This window comes from Nelusetta ayraudi, unplaced genomic scaffold (genome assembly GCF_046127955.1).
Source record: "Nelusetta ayraudi isolate G7.1 ecotype Tasmania unplaced genomic scaffold, CSIRO-AGI_Nayr_v1 ptg000135l, whole genome shotgun sequence".
NCBI classification, from domain to species: domain Eukaryota; kingdom Metazoa; phylum Chordata; class Actinopteri; order Tetraodontiformes; family Monacanthidae; genus Nelusetta; species Nelusetta ayraudi.
This window is the reverse complement of record NW_027466185.1, coordinates 16,095,463-16,120,324: the sequence shown is the minus strand read 5'-3', so window position 1 is coordinate 16,120,324 and position 24,862 is coordinate 16,095,463. Positions and strand designations below refer to the sequence as shown.

The 24,862-nt window shown below is 43.5% G+C and overlaps 1 protein-coding gene across 2 annotated transcripts in view; it reads left to right on the top strand.

Annotated features, from left to right (window-relative positions):
• Positions 1-24,862, top strand: part of LOC142905010 (retinoic acid receptor beta-like) — a 149,653-nt gene that overhangs the window by 93,831 nt on the left and 30,960 nt on the right. For both annotated transcript variants that reach the window (XM_076051466.1, XM_076051467.1), the window contains one exon: positions 15,671-15,812. In XM_076051466.1, the coding sequence (XP_075907581.1) occupies positions 15,671-15,812 (142 nt within the window). The remainder of the gene's footprint in view (positions 1-15,670; positions 15,813-24,862) is intronic.

The following is a 24,862-nucleotide window of genomic DNA, read 5'->3' as shown; positions in this document are numbered from 1 at the left end:
CAGGTGGGACAGTCACAAAGTACAAATACTTTGTTACTGTACTAGAGTAAATTTTTCAAGAACTTGTACTTTACTTGAGTACTTTTTTTTTTTACTGACAACTTTTTACTTTTACTACCTACATTTGCACACAGATATGTTGTACTTTCTACTCCTGACATTGGAAAAACTGGCTTGTTACTTTTGTGTTTAGAAGATACAAACTCTGTTTCAAGTAATTCAATTATGACAGTTGTTGTTGTTGTTGTTGTTGCTTGAAGTGGAGCTGAAGTTGTGTTGTACAGATGTGTGGTTATATATGAAACTGGAAGATATTTTAGAAGGAGATTATTTTTGAGTACCTCAGCTTTTCAACAAATGTCGTTTCATGAATTGCAGAAATACTTCAAAGACATAAATAAAAGATTTTCACTTTTTAACTGAAGTACATTTCGAAACTTGTACTTTCTGATTTTTACTTGTAAAAGAGTTGAATCGGCACTTTCATATTATTATTTCTTTTACACAAGTATCCATACTTTTACTCAAGTACAACATGAGAATACTTTTGCCACCTCTGTATGTCACGTCTATTTGGGACCACATGACTTTTCTTCTGTCGATCTCGGGGATGACAAGGTCAAAAGTCAAAGGTGTGGTTGAGTTGGTGTTTGAGGGGCTCGTCATACAAGCTGGGGGTTGTCGGTTTGAATTCCGGCTCCAACTGTCCGCGTGTCAAAGTGTCCTTGGGCAAGACACTGAACCCTGAATTGCTCCCAATGGGCCTGGCAGCACCTTGAATCAGTGTGTGTGTGTCTGTGTGTGTCTATGGGTGAATATGAGGCAACTGTAAGGTGCTCTGAGTACATTTACTCCGTATAAACGAGGAAGCAAATGCTGTTTCATTTCAGTTTGGTTTCCTGTGGAATTGTCGCAGTAGAAAAACACGACTCTCCAAAGTGTCACTTTGAGCGCCGTTGCTCCCTTCAAGTTTGTCGGCTTAGCGGATTTGCTTTGTGGATGGAACTGATTTGAATTGTTAAAACACGGCGGCGGCATATGGGCTTCCAGAAGTGCATGCATATGCAGCAGCTGACACTTTGATTTGCGTTGACCCAAAGTCGAGGAATCTTCCAAAGTCAAAGCAGCCTCGCACTTATTGCCCCGTGTGATGTGTTTTATAGCATCCCTCTTCAATGTCCTGCAGGGGGAGAAAGACTCACAAAGGCCTTCTGCTGTCATGTAGAAATGTAATCATGTATTTGTCCTGCTGAGCCGCGTGTGCAGGCCATCATCGTGATTTTGCATTTGTATTGTATTGTATTATTGAATTTGCAAGTTGTCGTTGTTGTTTTTCCTAAAAAGAGAAGCGATAAAAAGCACTCTGCTCTCAAATTAGCACAATTTAATTAACAAAAGCTTTGTACAGCAGAGATATTACTACATGCTGTCAGTGGTAATTTCTACTGATTGCTGATACGTTTTTCCCATAAAGCTGTCCACATGAAAACACAACACACCATATTGGCTATTAAGGGCAAAGCGCATTTCTCACGAGCACCGAGGCCTTTGCATGTTTGGTCGACTCATCAGTCTTGTCAGGTGGAGAATCGACCAAGCAGATGGCAGAAACAAAACCCAGTTCTAAATGCTGGCCCGCAATCCTGCAGCAGATGGAAATGTGACTCTAATTTGGCAATCAGTTTCATCTTGTGGATGTGCTCTGAAAAAAACGTTTAGGGTCGACGTTGCCACCAGTTTTCACCCGCCGCCTGGAAATGGTCAACCTCTTTGAAAGTCACCATCAAACTGGGATCACTGGATGGAAATATGAACAGAACAGAAGTGACTTGAACCATCTACACATACTGTATTGTATGTAATGTATATGTTGTATATGTTAGGATAGATATAGTAACCTTATACATATATGTATATATGTATAGAATAGAATATCTTCTATGTTATATATATATACATATATATATATATGTGTGTATATATATATATATGTATATATATATATATATATGTATATATATATATATATGTGTGTATATATATATATATATATATGTGTGTATATATATATATATATATGTGTGTATATATATATATATATGTGTATATATATGTGTATATATATATGTATGTGTATATATATATGTATGTGTATATATATGTATGTGTATATATATGTATGTATATATATATATATATGTGTATATATATGTATATATGCATATATGTATATATACATATATATACACACACACACACACACACAAACACACATGTATATACACATATGTGTGTATATATATCCATATATGAGTGTGTATGTATAGAATAGAATACCATCTATTCTATATATAGTGTATGTATGTATATATATACATATATGCAAATACATGCCAAGTGAAGAGATGCTGAAGGAAGCCAGTTATTTGCATAAGCCCTGAAGTGGCCACAATAGCAGGAGGCTGGAATGTGAGTGCGTGTCGTCAGCGCTGACAGCCAGGCCTTCAGGGAGGAGGACAAAACTCTGGGCCCCACTCACTCTCCCTCTCTCTCTCTCTCTCTCTCTCTCGCTCTCTCTCTCTCTCGCTCTCTCTCTCTCTCTCTCTCACTGGTTGGGTCCTGAGGCGTTGACACAGTGGGATTATCTTGATGGAACCAGTTTGACAAGCGGGAGACCATAACCTTTTTGAATACAACAGCGAGCCAGAATGCTCACGCTGGTGAAAAACACAATCCTGTGGGCCCAAAGCGCTCTGTGCACCGCTGGGTTTTAGTACCTTCAACCAAAAAGCTGCGATGGAATAGATGAATAAACTGACCTACATTTATCTGTTGACAAAAAAAAATTGGAGATAATAATGACCTCAGTAGTTGAAGATAATTGTTCTTCAGGAGAGGTTCCCGCATTTTACAAGGTGAATTACAGCGTAAAATGATTATTCTAGTTATATAATAGTTTAGTTTTAGCTTAAAAAGGCAAACGACTAAAAACTTGGCTTACGCCTGACATTCCAAAAAAAGCACAAAAAGTACAGCTGCATTTGTGATTCAATTGCTGGGTGGGCTCAACATTTGCGGAAACGTTTTTATTTTTTTGTGCCAATTTTGAGTTCTCCAGGGAACTAATATATATATGAATTTAATATACTTCTTGAAATGACAAAATACGGTTACAATGAATTAATAAATATCCATTGGCATGAGTAATTCTGAAACCAAAACTGAATCTGACTTTGATAATATTAATGGGCTACGTTGTCTCATTTCCTCACCAGGATCTCTGTGGTTGTGTTGTTGATGTTGTGTTGTTGTTTTGCTGGTCTTGTCAAGGGATATTTTTCCACACCATTTTTTTTAGATATCCTGCTGACTAACAAGCAGACACAAGAACAATACCAGAAGAAAAAAAAACATTTCTTTGGTGCGTTGATGCATAATTCAGGAGTTTATAAAAAGATTCCTATGGCCTCCTGTGAGGCTCCACCTCTCTGAACGATAGATCACTAGCTGTGTTTCCATGACAGTTTTTCGTAAAGTAAAATTTCTCAAAATTCCACAAAGTACAATTGTGATTTGCAGGTGTTTCCATTGAATGGTGTGAAGATCATAAGCCGTAATTCTGGTAGAACTTTGATGAAAATTTACCAGAATTACGGCTTATGTCGCTAATTTTTTATTTTTTAATTACGTTGCTACGTGCCTTTGCTCGTTGATGACTTGTTAAAAATATTCCGTGTTCTCCTCCGTCCAATCATGATGCGCCATTTTCACTGGTCAGTGAACTGGTCACGTCACCCCGTACGCACTGATGTGTCAATGCAAAAAACATGTCTCCATGACACTTTTGCGATATACCTCTATATGGATGCGTGTGAAAAACCACCTCATGAGAGCGTCAAAACCTTTTAGCCGTATTTGAGAGGTTTTTCCAAGTTGAGCTGTTTCCATCACCAGTTTTTATTGTCATATTTAGGTTTGGAGCAATTCCAGTGGTCAAGGAAACACACGCAGTGATCGCTCATTCTTCCTGATTCATTTCAGTTCAGATTTTAGCGCAGCAGCTAATGTTTTGCCATTTTCTCGATGGCTTTTCACGTTGTGCACACGCAGCTCGCCCAGTTGCAGCTGGCGCACAAATCTTCAGTCTCCTCTTCCTCCTCCTCCCGTCCACTCCTCATGTCTTTTTCATCCTCTGCTGATGACAAAAGGCCTCGGTGAGTCGACTCTTCACCGCCGAGACTCAGAGCAGAGGGGAGGACGTGGAAGCGTCGGGTCTGTTCTCCGCCGGCGTTCAGCCTGTCACAGTAATCTGTACGGCTCGGCCCGGAGTTAACACTCACTCCGTAATGTGATTTGTCAACGTTGTACACTGTAAAAGAAACACTGAGTGCCAACAGAGAGAGAGAGAGAGAATAAAATCAAACTGTCAGCGCCTCGGCGGTGCAGGAGAAGTGACAGGAAAGATTGTCGTGCCACCACATCCCTCCACTCCCACCAGGGGGCGACCTGCGAACCGAGTGCAGCCATTCCCCGTTGCTCACGAATCAATCAGCTGTCACCAGGAAGCAGAGATTTGATTTTTTTGTGTGTATTGATAGAAGCATTCATTTTTAGGTGCGTGTTTTTCAAGCAGACTTGGCTGGCGCCACCTACTGAGCACTTTATGCTAGAGCAGGCATGGGCAAACTATGGGCCTTGGGCCAAATGCGTATTTGGGTCCATATTAAGCTTTTCAATCTGGCCCGCAGAACTTGAGGAAATGATGTTAATAGTCAGTCAGTGATAAAGTAGCTGTATTTCCTCCGAGTTTCCAGTGTTTTCAGAGTCATCTCAATGACTCTATGATACTGACAGTGCAGAGCGACCGCACACGCCCTCTAAGTGTGTCAACAGTTCACCAGTTTCCTGTTTACTGGTTGGCTCAGTAACACCGTTGTCTTGATGCTTGGTGTATTACTTCCGGACTCAGACTCCTTCTTTCAACAAGAAAATCGTGGTATATGGACACAGTGCGATATTAATGATCTCACAGTCTTCTAAAATCGCTGTCTAAACAGTAATTACTGGAAAACTAAACAATACACAATGCATTATATTGTAATATTTTGCAACTTTTTGTTTGTCTTTTTTATTTCTGCTCCCTCTTTTTCTCCTTCACCAAAACTCTCAATATTATTTTGCTGCAGTGAAAAACAGTGCCTCAAAAACACAGTTAACTCCTTGGGAAAAGTTCTCCAAACAATTAACTCTCAGAAATCCTCCTGGTATTTTGCCTTGTTCGACTATAAAAAATAATAAATGTATTGAAGAAACACACTGGAAGCAGTTCCAAGCTTAAACACTGTTTACAGTAGAATCGAATAGAAAATGTGGCTTTGGCTCACCAACACAGGAGACAACACAAAAGATACAAAATACAAAAAATATTCTGCCTCCTCCTCCGTCCAATCAGAACGCGCCATTTTCACTGGTCAGTGAAGTGGTCACGTGACCCTGTACGTCACGTCCGCTGACGTGTCAATGGCAAAAAATTGTTTTCATGACACTTTTGCAATATACCTCTATATAGATACGTGTGAAAAACCGCCTCATGAGAGCGTTAAAACCTTTTAGCCGTATTTGAGAGGTTTTTCCAGGTTGAGCTGCTTCCATCCCCAGTTTTTATTGCCATATTTAGGTTTTGTGCAGTTCTCGGGTTCATGGAAACGCAGCTAGTGTGTTTTCCAGGAGATGCAGACAATGTGTAAGTGAGTAGAATGGTTGGGGGGGCTGGGGGGTCTGGAGCTTGAAGATGGCTTGTGATCCCTGCGGGGGGGCCCCCACCCCGCCCCACCCCACCAGGTCCAGGAGCCGAAAGACAAGCGCTGAATGGGTGGCTGCAACCTGAAGAAGAATGGGGCCACAGTGGGGCGTCAGTGAAAGACTGGGTGACCTGAAACCTCCTCTTTCTCTCCTCCCTCGTCTTTTCTCTCCTTTCTCCATGTGTCTCAGTGGCCTGTCTTCAGTTTTTCTGTGGCCGCAGCTTTTCTTTTTTTTTCCAGCGCTATTTGGTGGTGAGTCAGACGGCTCTTTCATTCAGTCTCTCGCTGGTTATCTTCCCCCCCGCCCCCGTTTTCTTTTCTTGCACTGCTTTTTTCTTTTCCTTTTTGTCCTTTCTCTTTCTTGCTGTATTCGCCTTTCAATCTGCCGCTGCATCTGTGCACTTCAGGTGCTTGGATGGACAGATAAGCACTGATTGGGTTTCAGGGGGGTTGCAGAGGAATGTGAGAGAAGAGTGGGGGTCTGTGAGAGCTTTCTCCAGTCTTCAGTCGTGACTGTCGCTCTGTTTGCACCTTATCAGCTGAGGTTTCACATGTACTTTGACAATGACGCCTTCTGTGCATTCCAGCTTGTTTCTGTTGCTGCCGCGGCAGGTGAAGCTCAACAAAAGGTGCCTGATTCTTATTTTCCAAACCACCACTTTTGGCCCTCAAACTGTTCCTTTGGGACTTTAGGATTTCCAGTGGTCCGTTTGTTCTCAGTGGGCAATATTTCGTGTAAAACTCCTTAATGGGAGGAAGGAAGCTTCTGCTGTGAAAGAAAACTTGTGGATTTGGAGAAGTGTGTGAGAAAAGCTTGTCATAAATTGTGGAAGGGTTCAGTTGGGGCAACTGGACTTGTTCTTACATCCAGTCAACATTGTGATGACCTGGATCACTGAGAACCTTCGCAGACTTGTAATAAACTGCATTGTGAGTTTATCCAACTAATTCTTTATTGATTATAAGATTGTTATTGTTTTCCTGTTCATAAGACGTAAATCTATTTGTTTTCCTTTTATACCCTACAATTTATTTTTATTTTTATTATTATAATAATATAATTATTCATCTTTTTTGTACTATACAGTTGCTGTAATTTTGCAAACTTCTCCACTGTGGTATCAACAATGTTGTTGTATTATATTCTATTTTTTAGTTAGTATAGAGATTTATTCTTTTAAATCGGCTTTTGAAACATATAAGCATTGCATTTTACGCCTCAAAACAGGATCTTTACTTATTTACTTTTATTGTGAATATATTTTTGATTAATTTGCCTTTTAGCCGAGACATTATGTTTCAACCATAGTGTGCATGACTGGCTGCTTTGCAATCCAAACTTGTTTGTTAACGTTCATTCAGCCATATTTTTTTAGTTAAGTGTTTAAAAACTATTACAATAATATATAACATAAAAAATAATACAAAATAATATTTTACAATATTTGGGGGAGGCAATTTGCTTTGCTAATAGTGTTTAATTGTGTCCCTGTCCTAAAGTCATTAGTGAGTGTACCGTTTGAATTTCTTTTTTTCCTTTTTTTTTTGCATTGTTTTGTATTGCAAGTTACACCGCTTACTACGTATGTGGTAATAAGTGTTAATAGTAAAGCAATTTAATCAAAACAATAATAATAATAATAACAATTTCACTCCAGTTCTATTCTCAATCCCACTGACACTGTGTATTCCTGACATGCACTGGACCTGTTCATACATTTTTACATTTTTTTTTTTTCCAAACTCGTCTTGGGCCGTTTTTTTGTTTGTTTGTTTGTTTTTACCTCGTCCATTCTCTGAACTCCCTAAAGCAGAAGCGAGCAAACTACGGCCTCAGGGCAAAATGCGGCCCATTAAACTTTTTAATCCAGCCCGCCGAACTTGAAGAAAATATATTAATAGTAAGTAAGTCATAAAATAGCTGCATTTCATCCATTTTTTTCATTGTTTTGATTTCACTTAAAACATTTAATTTAATTTAATTTAATTTAATTTTTAAATTTAATTTCAATAAAGAGCAAAATACAGTGGGGCTTCAAAGACACATATTTAGTTATAACACTTTTGTTCATTTTACATTGACATTAAAGCAACATGTTTTCTACATATCCCATGATAGATTGTTTCCTCCTATGAGGTGGCTCACCAAAACACTCCATCCATCTGCTGCTGCTCCGCTACCCCCCTCTGGCACACTGTAGAACCCACTGTGGCCCCACCAGTCAAACAGTTTGCGCCCCCCTGTGCTAGAGTCTACCTGTCTGGGCTCCAGACCCACCCCACTCTCACCTGCACGACTCATTTTTCTGGAACACCCCCCACCACCACCACCACCACCACCTCCACCACCCACCCACAGTCTCCAGTGTCCTCTCCACTTTCCACGGCAGTGATAAGATGTCCACACACAACCAGGAGCGAAAGCTAATCTGCCGCTCTGCTCTCCCCTCGGCTCGGCTGCGAAAACGCACAAAGCTCGGAGCCCGGAGAGAGCGAGCGGGACAGCCAGTCGACGGCAGGGCGGGGGAGGAGAGGGGAAGGGAGTTGGGAGTGGGGAGATGGGGGGGGGCGGGGAACGGGCCAGGTGGACAAGGGGTTGGATTGTAACTAAATAATTCACGGGCGGCACTTTCGTTTTTTAATCTGTAAAGGAGACGGCCCAAGACCGTCGCTCTGACACCTGATCCTCGGCCCATTAAGATAACAAGATGTTGGAGAGCGATCTTGGTGGAGGTGCACTTCATCCAGTCCGGGGGGAAGTGGCCTCGTCTCCCAGGTGGCTGAGCCCTGATCCCTCCCTCCCCGCCTCCGTGCCCTGACACTGCTGCTCAACACGGCCTTATCTGCACTAAAGACGCAGACAAAAGACCACGGCGGCGGTGGCGGCTGGTGTGGGGATGAACAGCAGTCACTGCAGCGCCTCAGTAAACACGACAGTGGCTCCCAACTAGCGGCGCTAACGTTGATGCTGCCAGTGGAGAGAAACTGGTTATGAGCAATCTTAAATGCCAGGTGGTTTCACTTTACGACATGAACTGCTTTTTTAAGTCTGGTGCTATTTAAAGTTTAAAAACGATTTCAAATCTCTCCTCGTCAATATAGACACCTGTCAGCACTACAGTAGCTTGCTAAGCAGTGGCGGGACCTGCATTTCAGTGATGCTGTACTTACACTAGCAGATTAAAGTTTGGACCAACACTGTAATTTTAATGTCTTTTCTTTCATTCTCATGACTATTGGCATGGCACTTTCTCACTGAAGGCATCAAAACTACGTATGAACACACAAGGAATTATGGAGGGAACAAAAAAAGTGTAAAGTAACACGTTTTACATTGAAATTGTTCAAAAAACCTTTTTAAAAAAGCATATTCAGAGTTATTGAACATGTTTTTCTTTGCTGCATAACTACATAGATCTTGCTCATATAGTTGATGTCTTCAGTATCTGTCCGCAGTGTAGAAAGTTGTAAAGATAAAGAAAATTCAGTTCAGTGGTTTCTGAACAATCATTTTGTATTGCAGGGATGCACAGTCAGTGTCTGTGTGTCATTCAACCACTTTAACTCAGAGCCCTCCAAGAAGCTCTCCAACCTGCTGCCTCTCCTGTGTGTGAGTGATGCTGAGACCAAGCACGGAAACTGAGTTTAGCGACTCGCTGTGCTGCTGCATGAGGACTGAGTGTGTCCCCGCAGCTAAAGCTCACATCCAATCATTTATTTAGCCCGGCAGCAGCAGCAGCTAACCCAACCTCTCCTCCCCCACCCCACCACCCAGGTAAACACTCCTGTACAACACTCGGCTCAAGGGTTTTCCTTTGGTTGCACGTTTATAAGCTTCAAATGAGCTAAGCTGCGGGACTCGCGCCGGCAAAATATCAGAGCAGCACCAACACTCTCAGTCGGGTCAACGCTTCTGTCCCGTGGTGGCAGAACGCAATGAGAGGGGGGAGGAGGAGGAGGAGGGTGAGCGCGGGAGGCAGAGGGGAAGTTGAAAGGGGGAGGAAGAGACTAGGAGGAGTTGGGCTGGCAAGTACAGAGGTTATATTGAGAAAATATCAAAAAGGGGCAGACGGGATTGTCAGACGCTGGTGGCCGCAAGGCTTCTGCAGATGAAGGAGTCCAGGAAGCTGCTGCTGCTGCTCACAAACACACACAGTTACAGCTTCCAGGCAGTAGACACACCTTTTGTTTAATCAGAACCATCACTTTCCTTCATCCAGGGCATCTGGGAGTAACATGGTTAAGCATCTATTACCTTCAGACAGCCTAATTATTTTTCCAAATGGGGCTCGATAGCCATAATTGACATTAATTGAGTGTAATATTAAAGTAGATTTATTAATCCCAGCATGTAGTGGTTAGTTAGTTGGGGTAGTTGATGCTTATTACTGCTGTTTGTCCATTAGATGTGTCTGTCCCAACGGAATCCACCAAATCTCTACAAAAAGGATTTCCAGTTCTCCTCCAACCTTCTGACAATCAGAAACTGATCTCAGATTATATTTTCATCTGCTGTTTCTGTGGCATCTCTGTCCATTAAAGTCCACTGAAGTTGAGCTTCAATGGGCATCTGAATTTTGATTGACAGTTCGCTGGAAGCACACACACAGACGGCGGAACAGTTGCAAGTGAGAACAGCTGCTCATTTAGTCCTCTTTGCTTTTCAATTTCGACGAATCCACTGTAATTAAGACAGAATCATCATCACACTTGTTTATGATACTTCAAATTTAACACAGTCGCGTCAGCTCGTTTGGTCATTCATACTGTAGGCTGGATTGGTGGCAACAAGGCTTCACATAGTGACCTGCAAAATGAATACAAACACGTGGACAAATTGCACGTTGTAAATGAGCTCCCCCTCTTTGAAACAGCGGCACCACCACCAGCACTGATACACCCACGAGTCTTCCAAGGCTGAATGACCTGTCAGCTCTCAGGTTGAGTGACATAAGCACCCGCGCAGCCTTGGGCTTTGCAGCCAACCTGAAACACACTCGAGCAGCTGCAGCTGACGACGTCGCAGGTCGTCTCCGCCGGCGATCCATCAGTGCTGGCGGCCGACGCTTCCCAACACGGCCGACCTGCGTCAGCTGGGATAAAGGCCTCTATTAAGAAAATGAATAATACCAATTGAGTGGAGGTGACCTCAAGCCTGCCGCGTGTCATCAAGGCTGAAGCCTGAATGGCTGCTTTTGGTCCATATCTACTAGGCTGCTGTTGGTGGGGGTGGTGGTCGGGGGAAGGGGGGGGGGTCCACATGTTGACGGATGCTTGAGGCCGTGTGCCGAGATGGGCCACGGAGTGAGCCGTTTCAGCCCCGTGATCTAATCTGTTACCCATCATGCATCCTGCTTCGCTAATGAAAAGGCAAGGTCCCATCCGTCAGCGGCCGCCCTGGTAAATGGAGTTTTAACCCCACCCCCCACCCCACCCGGCACCTCCCTCCACCCCCGCAACCCATTCTGAACGGGGCTCCTCGGGCACAAGTGCCAGCAAACATGTGCAAAAAGGCTGAAATGATGGATGATCATTGTAGAAGACCCCCGGAGCAAGTACAAATTAATATCGAGAGGGGAGAGATGTGCAAAGACGCTCGTAGCGTGAAGTCGCTGGGCTCCTCTGCATCTGCATCCGCCTCAGCGGAACCGGGACTCTTAAGAGGAGGAGCCACACATTTTATATTATGGCTGTCCTTCAAGCTTTCAGACACATGAAGATGAAGTGTGGCACTGCGTGTGACGTGATTTGGGAGGAGGAGGTTGTTTCAAGCACTGGATGCTTTATCAACGCGAGCTTGCCACGCTGGCTTTGCTACAGTGTATTGTCTGATTTTTATGTATTTCGGGACTGAGCCCCAGCGATAGACCAGCTCTGAAGAAGAGCAGGTCATCGCAAGGCGTACTTCGTATGTTTATTATTTTTCTCGGTTACGCCTCTTCAAACCCCAATTTCACCCCCTTAACATACCTGGATCCTCGCACAATCTTGCATGCAGGTCAGAACCGTTGAAAAATGTATTTTTTTGAAAGAATTTTACACACTTAATAGGCTCAATAGTGCCCCCAACATAGACCAAAACACTAAAATGGCCATAGCGCCCTCTAGGAAAGGTCGTAGACACATGGGACAAAGACCCACGTGTTCCGTGAATTCCTACCTAATTTTCATAAACGCTAACCAATAACCCAAAACAAACCGGAAGTGATATATTTTCACTTGTTTGTAAAAATCTCAAAACACAAGGATCAGGAACCGTAGGTGAGACAGACTTGAAATCGGAGTATGATGTAAACCAGACCTTCATGGCCTTTAATCATCACAAACTTTGTAATAAAAGCTTTAGTTGTCATTTTACGGCCCTTCAAAGTAAAGGTCTTTTTCGAAATAAAATTTTGAACCCCATTTTCACACCTTTCCCAAATTTTAATTTCTTGAAAAAAAATTCACATCCACTCAATAGCGCCTCCTAGAGAAAATGGGGACTGTCTACCCCATTTTCACCCTCTTAACATGCTTTGATTCGCACTAAATTATGATCACTTGTCCAGGCTGTGAAAACCTTCCTGTGATGGCAAAATCAGGGTAAGCGCTCCTCCAGAGCGCCACCTACAGGCCGAGACGTGAAAAAACACTAAAATGACCATAGCGCCCCCTAGGAATGTCGCATCGATGTGCATCAAAAAACCCACGCATTCATCTCATCAAGCTCTATGTTGCGTACGCTCTAACTTTTTCTCTAACTCACAGAAAGTGAGATATTTCAAGTTCCTTTAAACCCCCCCAAGTCGGACAGTCTGTTCATTTACTGGCCACGCCTACACCATTATTCACACTTGGATAAAAGTCACACAGTTAGATTCCTGAAGACCTTGGCTAAATATGCAGAAATGGCCGAGTTGGAAGCATTTGTTTCCAAGGTTTCAAAAACCGAGACATGAGAAAAATACTTTAATGGCCGTAGCGCCCCTTAGTAAAGTCAAAAATTCGTGCAACCCACACGTTCGTCTCATCAAGTTCTATGTGATGTATGCTCTCATTCTTTTGATACGACAAACAGGAACTGAGATATTTCCACTTGTTTAAAATCACCCAAAAATGTCCTGTCCATTTTTGAACTGAATATGAATATATCACATGCAATTGCACTTTGTTTTCTGCTGTCTCCAATTTTAAAATTTTATGCACTGAACAAAGTATAAGACAATAAACAATGTTTACCAGCCTCTAAATCATTGTGTTAATTGTTTATATTTATGGATATAGTTCTTAGAATGTTGGATCGGCTTTGAGCATGAAAGATCCGCAACGCAGAACACTGACTGCATAACTTTTTGTTTTTGTTTTTTTTTTAACGGGTACCTACAGTACAGGCTGAACATGATCAAAGCAGCAATGTGGGACAGTACTATTGGCTATTCAAACATGACAATCATAAATGCTGGCTTGTGACTGGACAACACCCCACAACGACAGATGTATAACTGCAGCTCAGCCCTTTGCTCACTCCCTTTACCTACTGCTGTGAGGTAAGGCATTCACAATTCTCCTTACTGCAACTAAGGAAATAAATTAATTTGTATAGGCATGTGAATCTTTGTGTACATGTTGAATCGGGCTTTCCTACCGTCAAAATGCTGCTTTGATCATGTTCTGCCTGTTGACAGGGTATTTATGTGTCACAATTTGGACATTCTGTTCCCCCACTTTAAGTCTTTACGATCCAGCCCATTTCATGTAGACGCAGAAATGACCGAGTTCGTAGCGTTTGTTTTCAAGGTTGCAAAAGCGGAGCTCATTCAAACACCCACGTGTTTGTCTCATCAAGGCCTAAAATATATATTTCACAGCCTCATCAAAAAAAAAAACAAAAAAAAAACTGGAGGTGAAAAATCTGCATCATTTGCATACACAGGCTTATGATTATTTCGACATCTTCGATTCGGCAGATATCGGGGGGCGTCGTCAGGCGTCGACAGAGGTCGGGGGTCGTCAGCAGAGGTCGGGGGTTATCGGGAGTCGGCGGCGGCCACGTAGGCTCAGTCTCACAAACCCTGCTTGCAGGTTTAATTATTGTTAATGCAGTTTTTTGCAAAATAAAAGCAATACTTCTTAAGTTTCTGCATAGTACAATTGCGATTTGCAGGTGTTTCCATTGAATGTTGTGAAGAGCATAAACTGCAATTCTGGTCAAATCTCATCCCGCGAGAAGTGACCAGAATTACGTTGTCCAGAATGGTTGTTCTATTTTTCTCTTTGATTACTTGTAAAAAATATTCCATCTCCTCCTCCGTCCAATCATAACGCGCCATTTTCACTGGTCAGTGAACTGCTCACGTGACCCCGCACGTCACGTCCGCTGACGTTAAATGCCAAAAAAAGAGTTTCCATGACACTTTTGCCATATACCTCTATATGGATCCATCACCAGTTTTTTATTGCAATATTTAGGTTTTGTGCAATTCTTGGGGTCATGGAAACGCAGCTACTGTCTTTGAATCAGCTGAACTTCCAAAGGGAATTTGTTGCCTTCTCCTAATTGGACTGAGACTCTGGAGATTCTCCGGGTCCCACTGGGGGACATGAGACCTGGAAGAGTTCATCATAGCCGGAACTGACCAATTTGAAAACTCAGCAACCTTCATCTTACATTTCCCTTCAAACCATGTTAAAAAAAAAAAAAAAAAATCACGCTCGTGTTTCATCTTAATAACTTGTGGACTCGCTTCATCGCCGGCTTCATGACAAATAAAGGAGCCCTGATCCACCCTGAAATTCTCCACTGTAGCGAGCACTGATAAGGCACATTTTAAACACTCATTTAATTATGTCTCTTTTAACTCTCAAACTAAAGTAAGACCTATCAGCTGCACCGCTGAATTACAATGACAGCGGCCCTTTTGAAAGAGAAGTGCCTTTGGGCTTTGGCTGAGGCTCAATGTCACCTTGTCAAGTTCAGACATGGTTTCTTCCTGCCTTTAGCACAACCAAAGTCCTCAGTCATCTCGCGGACAGCACCAGCACCAGGAGCCTCTCTCCTTGATAGCGGGGAGTCTTCCCACTCTTTTTCGCCATCGTCACTCTGTTCCGGGCGAAAAATTGAACACATAAAGGCCCACAGTGGTCCCGGTGGGAGCCCTCGAACTCTCTATCGACCTTCATGGTGATGAAACGATGGAGCGTCTGAGGCTTTGTTATAGAGACTCTGGGACAGTGTGATGTTTCAGGAAACAAACCAGTTCCTTAATCATCTCCAGAGATGGGAAGGAAGAAAATACTTGTAACTTAGTAGATTTTCAGGTATCGTTACTTTGCTTGAGTATTTCTTTCTCTGATGACTTTTTACTTTTACTCCCTGCATTTGTGCAATATCTGTGCTTTCTACCCCTTACATTGGACTTTTGTGTTTAAAAGAGTTTGAAAGATACAAATTACTTTAAAAGTCACTTTTTCTATGATTGCCGTTCTTGCTTCAAGTGGAGCTATTTGAACTCTGCTGCTATGTAGTTCAATATAAAAGTGAATCATATTTAAGACTGAGGTTATTTCAGAGCACCTCAGCTCATCAACCAATGTATTATTTCATTAGCTGCAAAAAATACACATACTTAAGTACATTTCAGAATCTGTACTTTCTTACTTTGATTTGAGTGAAGGCGATGAATCAGTACTTTTACTTCTACCAGAGTATTTTTTTCACCCAAGTATCCATACTTGTACTTAAGTACAGAATGTGAATACTTTTGCCACCTCTGATCATCTGCGTCCTGTGTGTGTGTGTGTGTGTGTGTGTGTGTGTGTGTGTGTGTGTGTGTGTGTGTGTGTGTGTGTGTGTGTGTGTGTGTGTGTGTGTGTGTCCGGCTCTGCAGGGTTTCTTCCGCCGGAGCATCCAGAAGAACATGGTGTACACGTGTCACCGGGACAAGAACTGCATCATCAACAAGGTGACGAGGAACCGCTGCCAGTACTGCCGCCTGCAGAAGTGCTTCGGAGTGGGAATGTCCAAAGAATGTGAGTGTCGCCCCCCCATAGGCACATTGTGGGAAGTACCAGGTGTGTGATGTTGTATGAAGTTGTGTTGCTAAGTGCGCTAGTATTGGCAGTTGTTTGCTGGAGGACACTGGGGAGCAGCTGGGATTTGACTTGGACTGTGGTGGAGGTGAACCGGTCCTCAGACTAAAGTCCAGGTTCAAACACTTTAATAAGACAAGGTGAAAATAATAATTGAAAAACAAATGGGAACAACACTGTTTTCACAGTGGCCACAGTTCTCATCAGCAGAAATGGTGGTTTTCACATTGCAGGATCCTTTTTGTTAGTGGCGCCAAGCAAATAATTCAATTAACCAAAATCAACCAAATCTGTGTTTCTCCACACTATCGACTGGCTCTAAGTGAATATATGGTGTGATGATCCTCAGCCAGCTATTCTGTGCCTACGAGTCCATCGCACCTATGATGGTAATCATCATAACAGCAGCCCACTTTTCTCATGCTTAATTAATTTGGTGCACTTTACTGACTTCCAGGATAAAACGGTGGTGACACACTCATTATTATGGTGCTTCTACATGTAGTGGACAAAATGATAATAGGAACAGACACATTACACAGCTGTAGTGGCAGTGTGTGTGTGTGTGTGTGTGTGTGTGTGTGTGTGTGTGTGTGTGTGTGTGTGTGTGTGTGTGTGTGTGTGTGTGTGTGTGTGTGAATATAGGAACTCATTTTTACATGAATGATGATCATAGCAGGCGGTACAGTGCTTTATCAGTTAGCACTGTGGCCTCAGAAAGAAAAGGTTGTAATCAATTAGATTATTTCCATAAATGTCCTCACACACCGTTAGCAAATTCACGCAGTGAATAATTAGCTTTTTTAAAAAAACCTATTGAAGTCAATGCAACCTTTCACACCAGCAGCGAATTACCACGGAGCCAAAAAGCGGTTGTTATTTTTTCCATCCATCCATCCATCTTCTATACCCGCTTATTCCAATTCAGGGTCACGGGGGTCTGCTGGAGCCTATGCCAGCTGACCTCTGACCAATCAAAGTCATGTGGCATGTCGATGACGTCACATCGGAAGTTTCCTGGCTGCATCAGTCCTGGTCCACAGTCATTCATCATGACCCAGAGCTTTATCATTAGTGTGCAGGAGCAGCCTGCCTTATGAGCAACACTGAAAGCCTCCTATAACTAATTACTAGACAACGGGACTTGATCTCATTCATTACTAAAATAGAATATGGCCTATTAGCCTTATATTAATACCTTAGCTCAGACATGTAGCTAGCCGCTGCTCCGGATCTATGGGCTCTCGGTCATTTGTTCTCTCCCTCTGCGAATGTGGAGCCAGTTGACGCAGCAGTTCCTTCAAATTGTCCGACTGACATTCATTTCTCTTTTTCTTTTTTAATACAACCATCACCAGGACATCCTCACTTGAGGATGCAGTCCACTCCATTGTTTCCCCTTTGGCGCTAAGGAAAGAGTGCCAAACTTTATTCGCTGAGCAAAATTTTATACTCATATTCGCCTTGCACTAGATGTGCACAGGAAAGATTTGCCGCCGAAAACTTTGCATTTTGTCGTGGTTTATTGGCGTCACTTTGCCTTTTGCCCGCTGTGTAAGGACCTGAAGACTTCAGACAGAAATATTAAGATCTCTCTAAAAGTCGACACTTTGTGCCCTGCACAGCAAACAGCTGTGTCCTGATGGAACTCTCAGTGTAAGTTCTCCTTTTGGTTCATGTCATACACTATCATAGATTATCGTGCACATTATGGAGTGGATTATACAGTGAGAGTATTGGTTAGAAAGTGACAGGACAGGATTAACAGACAGCAGTTAAAGAGTTTGTGTGTTTGTTCCAGTCGTCACTGCACTAGATTCATTTCATCGAGTATTATGTCGAGGAGATTCCTCTGAGCTCTAAAGTCACTGAAGTGCTCTCACTGCACCAGAGGTTCTTTTCAACAGGAAAGAGGACGTTTGACTCAACAAAACACTCCCAGAGGTGGCGCACTCATAAATATTTGTGCCACCTTAGCTCATGGTGGCGAGCTTTTCAAACGCTTTGTATTTACAAACCCCTTTGCTGCTGTCTGTGGTGCCAACACCCCCCACCCCCACCCCCCCCAACCCATAAACACCCCCCCGGGTCCCGGTGCTACATCGTCATCTATAGGAACCGTTTGCATTTCACAGGTTATTGCCATCTCTTTGGTTGCATCAGCATTTATAGTTCAGGTCCACTTCATGCTCCATTAGCCCCCCCCCCCAGTGTATGTGTGTGTGTTGGCGGTGGTGGTGTGTGTGTGTGTGTGTGTGGGGGGGGGGGGGGGGGGGGGCACTGCTCTTTGCCTCTTATGCTGTTTCACACCTCAGCAGAGGAGTCATGGAAAAGATGATATCTTTATATCCTCAGGCAACACCCCCCCCCCACCACCACCACCACGACTCCAACTGGGCCGCTGATGAGAAAAAAAGAGAAAATTCCCTTTTTTCCCTATATAATCAAACATGGAGGTGAGTGTAGTGAGAGTGGCGGTGAAGCCCCAGTGGAGATGAAGGCCAGTGATGGAGCTCTCACTGCAGGAGACACAGGGTTTGTGTCCTGAGTGGTTGGTATTGTTGAGCAGCACCAACACACATATATTTATCTGTGTGTGTTGGTGCTGCTCAACTGGCGTGGCGGTAGAGCACTTCTGTTGCACCTTATTTAGCAGGGTATTTTTAATGCGTTTCTGAGATGATCATTAATGATTAATATGAGCCACTCAGACTTCTCAACTCACGTTTAGAAAATACTCTTTGGTTGTGGTTGTCTGTTGTTCTCACTGGTAATTTATCCAGGATACTAAATATGGACACTGCCAGGTACACATCATTCATAATGAGGGTCGGGAGGTGGAGGTCAGTGTAACACATGCCATCACGAGGTAACTAACTGGCTGCTTGGAACAACTTGATCGCACGCGCGTGTGTGTGTGTGTGTGTGTGTGTGTGTGTGTGTGTGTGTGTGTGTGTGTGTGTGTGTGTGTGTGTGTGTGTGTGTGTGTGTGTGTGTGTGTTTTTGGCATTTACACGTCAGTGGACGCGACGAACGAGGTCACGTGACCAATTCGTTGACCTGTGAAAATGGCCTGTTATGATTGGACGGAGGAGAAGACGGAATATTTTTTACAAGTCATCAAAGAGAAAAATAACAACCATTCTGGACAGCAAACAACATACAAATGCAGATTTATGGCAAAATGTTTTGTACCTCCATCCTCATCAAAGTGGGGTTATGGTTCACACCATTCAATGGAAACACCTGCAAATAGCAATTGTACGTACTTGTAATTTAAGAAATATCGCCTTTATTTTGAAAAAATTGACATGGAAACGCAGCTAATGTCTGTGATGTGGGGATTTAGGAGTTGTGCAGATTGGTGTTGGAACTGCTGCTGTTTATATTTCTGGTGTGAAACATTTGCTGGCAAATATTTTTGCGTGTTGGTTAGCCTCGCCACAGTGTGGAGATGAAGTCATGACGTCATCCATCGTTCTCCGTTTGATCTTACCAGCGTTTAACCAGCAGCGACCTGCGTATAAATCGTTTACGTGTCACTTGCACAAGGTCACATCCCATGGTTCCTCCCCGCCCACCGCCTCACACCCCTTCAGTCCCATCAGGGCTATTAGCTCAAACTGAACGCTCGGTTGAAGAACGATGGTTAGCGCTCGACGCCCACCTGGTTAGCATTAGTGAGCAGCCGCGCTAAGCGGCAGCAGCAGATAGATATTGTTTATTTAGCGCTGCATCTGCTCGCTAAAAGAGACACAGCGCCAATCTCTGGCAGAGAGGGAAGAGGGAAGGCCTTGCATTGCCAACTGTCGTTCAGAAAAATAAAGGAGGCCTCCCTCCCGCAGTGCTCGGGGCCATGACCATCACAGGCCAGTGGCTCGCCAGTCGTGGTAAATGTGGTATAACATACAATAGGGTTTCAAAAAATGTCTACAGTTCACATAGTTTACACTGCTTTGTTGCCAATAGACATTAGAAATAATGTTTGAATTGTATTGAAATCTTTTAATTGAACATATTTTTACACAACAATCAATACAGTGCAGGATGGATGGCTTTTACAAAGGAATGAAAGAAATAAAGCTGAAAAGAACAAGAGATCCTGATTCATAGCCTACTACTCTATGCAGTCAGTGTGCAGTTGTTGTCAATGGGTTGGCCTATGATATTGCCTGCAGCTACCTAGATTACATCGCAAACTCGATGGAAACGCACGTGGGTGTCATTGAGAATAAGTTCAAGACAACTCAAAAACCCTGTCCCGTGTCCATTCAAATCCAACTCATCGTCAAATACGGGACAATTCTGTTGGTTGGCACCTCTAGGAAGGCAGCTGCCGCTGCTGGGCCGCCGCTTGGCTCCGCAGAGGGACCCAGCGAGTGACCGGGTGGTGGTGGGAGCAGCAGCCACGGAGGTGAAGAGCCGGGAGGTGGGGCGTTCACTGACCGAAGGGGCGGACGAGATGAGCGCGCTGAGGGGACAAGCGACTCCGCTCCTCGTCCCTTCAGTCTGACCCTCGAGAAGAGTTTCCTCTTTATCTTCCTCTCTCAGCCTCTGGATCACAGTCTGATGTTCATGTCTGCTGGAAGCGTCCTGTGTGTCCGTGTCAGCCACTCCGTCTTATTAGAGAGGTGGAGCTGTCGGCCAGACGGAGGCCATTGTGTTTGAATTCTGATTGGATGACGCTTAACCTTCATCCGCAAACAGTCATCAGCATCTGTTAGACTGACGCTTCATCACATTTTGTTTGTCGTGCATAACACATAATTGCCGGCTATAACTCTGAAACATCATCGATGCACCATGAGGACATCTGACATTGACACTGTAAATGAGTCAAAACAGAGTCGCGATGAATTGGAGCATCGTAAAAATAATTATAGATACATTTTAATGTTGGTTGCTGGATTGTAGCCGTGTGTGTGTGTGTGTGTGTGTGTGTGTGTGTGTGTGTGTGTGTGTGTGTGTGTGTGTGTGGTTCCTGTAAACACTCATGATGTGGAAAACAAGTGACCTTAATTCAAATGTTAAATAAAAATGTTTTTGTTTATTTTATTTATTTGAGCATTTTAGTCAATTATAAGAGCATAATAGTGGCAGTTGGATGGTGGAGACAACTCTTGTGCTTTTTTTATGCTTTACAGATTAATACCATACAAAATCATGTTTCTCATTTCAATAAAAAACTGGTGATGGAAACAGCTCAACTTGGAAAAAACCTCTCAAATATGGCTAAAAGGTTTTGACGCTGCCATGAGGTGATGTACAGGACAAGATTTGACCAGAATTATGGCTTATGCGCTTCAAACCATTCAGTGGAAACACCTGCAAATCACAATTGTACTTTGGCAAAATTATAGAAATATCGCTTTTATTTTTTTGGAAAACCTGTCATGGAAACGCAGCTAGGCAACAGAGTGGCAGGGAAGCGGGGAGTCTAAAGTAAAAACCACTTTAGTAGATGGTGGCGACAGCATGAAGTTAGCTTACGGCCGCTCCACACCAATAAAAACTAAGTAGCAGCTCCTTCTCTTGTGGGAGTCGAGACAAGTGATCCCAGGCAGCTTCCCGCTGCCTCTTTTGTGGAAATTAAAAAGCCATACATTGTCACGTCCTCTCGCCCAATGCATCGTTAGGATGTATCTGCTCGTGCTGGCGGTAATTTGCTTGGAGAGCGGCGCTAATTGAGTGGCCTGGGTAGACTGCGGGGGGCGGGGGGTTGGGAGTGGGGGCTCGCCATGTCGCTGTCTCCCTGAATCACATGGAGAGGCTGGCCAGCCCCAGTGTGGGCCGCAGCCCCCTCGCCAGACACACTTTGTCACCTCACGGTGACAAACGACACACTCACAATCATGTGAACAGATTGTGGCCCCTCCCCCTCCCTCTGCCATTATTCCCACCCAGCCCCCTGTGCTTTTCCCCTCTCTTTACAAATGAAGATTTTTAAGCAGAATACAGAGGGATTGTACGACTGTCAGTTTTTTTTTCCTCCATGGTGGTCCGCCCTCTGCTCTTGAAATGAGTGAACCTAAGAGAGCAGCTGTTTCCCCCCCAAAAAATCTCTTTCACAGCCGGTAAACACGAGCTGCATTTCCATGAAAGTTTTTCGCAAAATAAAAGCTATATTTCTAGAATTTCCACAAAGTACAATTGCGATTTGCAGGTGTTTCTATTGAATGGTGAGAAGCGCATAAGCCGTAATTCTTGAGAATCACGTTTGCTTTTGTTTGTTCACGTTTGTTTGCTGTTTTGCTTTTGCGATATCCCTCTATATGGATACGTGTGAAAAACCACCTCATGAGAGCGTCAAAACCTTTCAGCCATATTTGAGAGGCTTTTCCAAGTTGAGCTGTTTCCATCACCAGGTTTTATTGCCATATGTAGGTTTGGAGCAATTCTAGGGTTCATGGAAGCGCAGCTAGTGAAGCCAGTGGGTTCTTGCTACCATTTGGGCTTGTTAGTCAAAGTGGCTTGGACCAAAGAAATAGTTTCTTCAAGCTGTATGACTGAGAATACTGTGTACTGTCCCGGCTAATACTGTATATAGCACCTAACCACAGCTGCAGTGTGAATAGTCTTCAGGGTCTTTTTAAAGCTCCAGTGTGTATTTGGCTTGATTTATGATGTTTTTGGCCGAAACATGTCAAAGGTAGGAAAAACCCATTTCTGATTCAAAGAAAGATATAAATCCATTTAAAACGGAGGACATCATGAACACAATTGATCTATTACGGAAGTGAACTGATGGTGCTTACGCTGGTTGTTGTCGCTCTACTTGAAAAGTGGGCTAAATTATTGGCTGTTCCACCAACATACGAAATGACTCCAGGCGATCGCCACTCACATCAGGCTGCCAATGGCTTCACTTGTGAGACTGTTGAAGAGAAAGCGGCGACACGTCCCCCACGTTGTCCTTCGCCTTTGCGGCAATCCAAGCCTGTTGAGCTGCATCCATGACCAAACAGCTTCTTCCGATCCCTGTATGATCAGAATTTGCTCTAATAATTTGCGCCTGCGTTGAGTCAAACGAGCTGGGCTGTGTGCTAAGAGGATATATTTGAGACGTGAGACCTGGAAAGACTCGGTGCATCAGGTGCAGAATGAGCGCTGGCTAATGAAGTGGCAAATTTTTTTTACAATGTTGAGACACGAGATGCTCATGAGACGGCATTTTCAATTCAGAGCGCCACTCCATTTCTTTTGGTAACATCACATTTAAAAACACCACCCCGCGCTCTTCTTCAAACAGCAGCAGTTTATCAGCACATTTTATTTACCGTCTCAATTCGCTCCATTTCCTCGCGGCTCTGATTTCATCGCTGCTTCGTAACGCCATCACGCTCAGTCAGTGACTGAATCAAGTTCTTCCGCTGCTCCTCCAGCCTGATTCTCTGCTTGACTGCTGTTATTCACTGATGCCGTGCGGTAATGATAGAGGCCCTGCGACCCTGCGTGAGTCTGGCCACTCCCACTGCCCCGCTGCTGACATTATAAACCCTGGTGACAGACAGGCTAATGATCGCCTCCTCCATCACCCGCTTTCATTTCATGCCTTTCAAGGTTACCGCTGGCAGGTACGAACCAGGAAACTCCATCAGCTCGCCACGGAAGTCGGCGTCCCGTCGTCCCATTAGCCGCTCTTTTTTTTAAAAATGCGATCCAGGCGCGGCTGATGCTTTGCTCGAAGAAATGAACATTGCCGCTGTCAGCGCTGGTTGTCGTCAACTCTCTGATCACAGTTGACGTGGTGGAAAAACCTCCTACGTAGACGTGCGCCAGTGGCCTATGGACATGTAGGCCAGAGATGTAGGTCAGAACGTATGGAATCATTAACGTCAGCGAATGACGTTCTGACTCTGCGCAAGTGACGGTAATCAGAGTGAATGTTCATGATGTTCGTGGCTATAGTGATTTTAATGATGTACACATGACATGGAGGCGCAGCATGTGTAAACTGGCGGTGTGTCAGAATCAGGATAATTAAAGAAATAAGACACACAAATGACTCCCTGACTGCTAATTAGTCAGTTATTCGGTTAAAAGTAACAAGTAGGAGGAGCCTGATATTATTATTATAATATTATTTCAATATTAAATTATTATTATTATTCAATATCATATTCCATTATATACTTATTACTATTAGTCACTTGAATCTGTCTTTGTTAAAGCAAATGTGTTGAACATGTCAGTCACGCTTGGTCATCTTGATTTCCCGGTTTACAGCTCAGAGATTCTCAGTTATGTTAATGAAGCATGATTTCAGTAAAGCAGGTAGATGTGGGCGTCGACAGTAAAATCGCTCGTAATATGTTGTGTACGTTTGTGAATTTCTGCCCAATCCGTTGATGGTAGCAAAGCACATCTGCAGCTGTTCAGTGAGGAAACTCGTTCGATTGAAGACCAGTACGGACGTAACACCGTTGGTGTATCGCACTCCAGTTGTTTTGCTACTGTGCGAGGAAAGAGGTTAACCGGAAGTTAACACACACTGAAAAGACTCATCTCGCCCCCTAGTGTTGGGGAGGTGGACACGTTCCCTTGAAATAATTCGTATTTCTCAGCTGCATGTAAACTGGGAGAAGGAAAGAAGTCTTTGTGCAGAGCTCGATGAAGCTGTGCTTGCAAACGCCGTCAGTGAGTGCTTAAACTTTTCTGGTATTTGTCTGCCTTTCTTTTGCTTCGCTCTAAGAATAATTCCATGTCTGATTGAAAAATACCATGTACAGAAAAGTGACCTTGGAAATGAATGGCTGCAAAGTTAAAGGCATTATTGTTATAATTACTCCATTATTACACAATGGAACAAAGAAACAACATCCTGTTCAGGTTCGCTTCTCACGCAATCAGTCCAAAACAAATATTTTTTCAGTGAGGCAGCTTGGTCTAACAGTACCACCAAAGATCAAGTAGGTGTTTAATAAAAACATTAAAAATCAAAAGTGAAAAGATTCAAGACACTGAGGGCATCTGTGACTTGTGAACTGTAG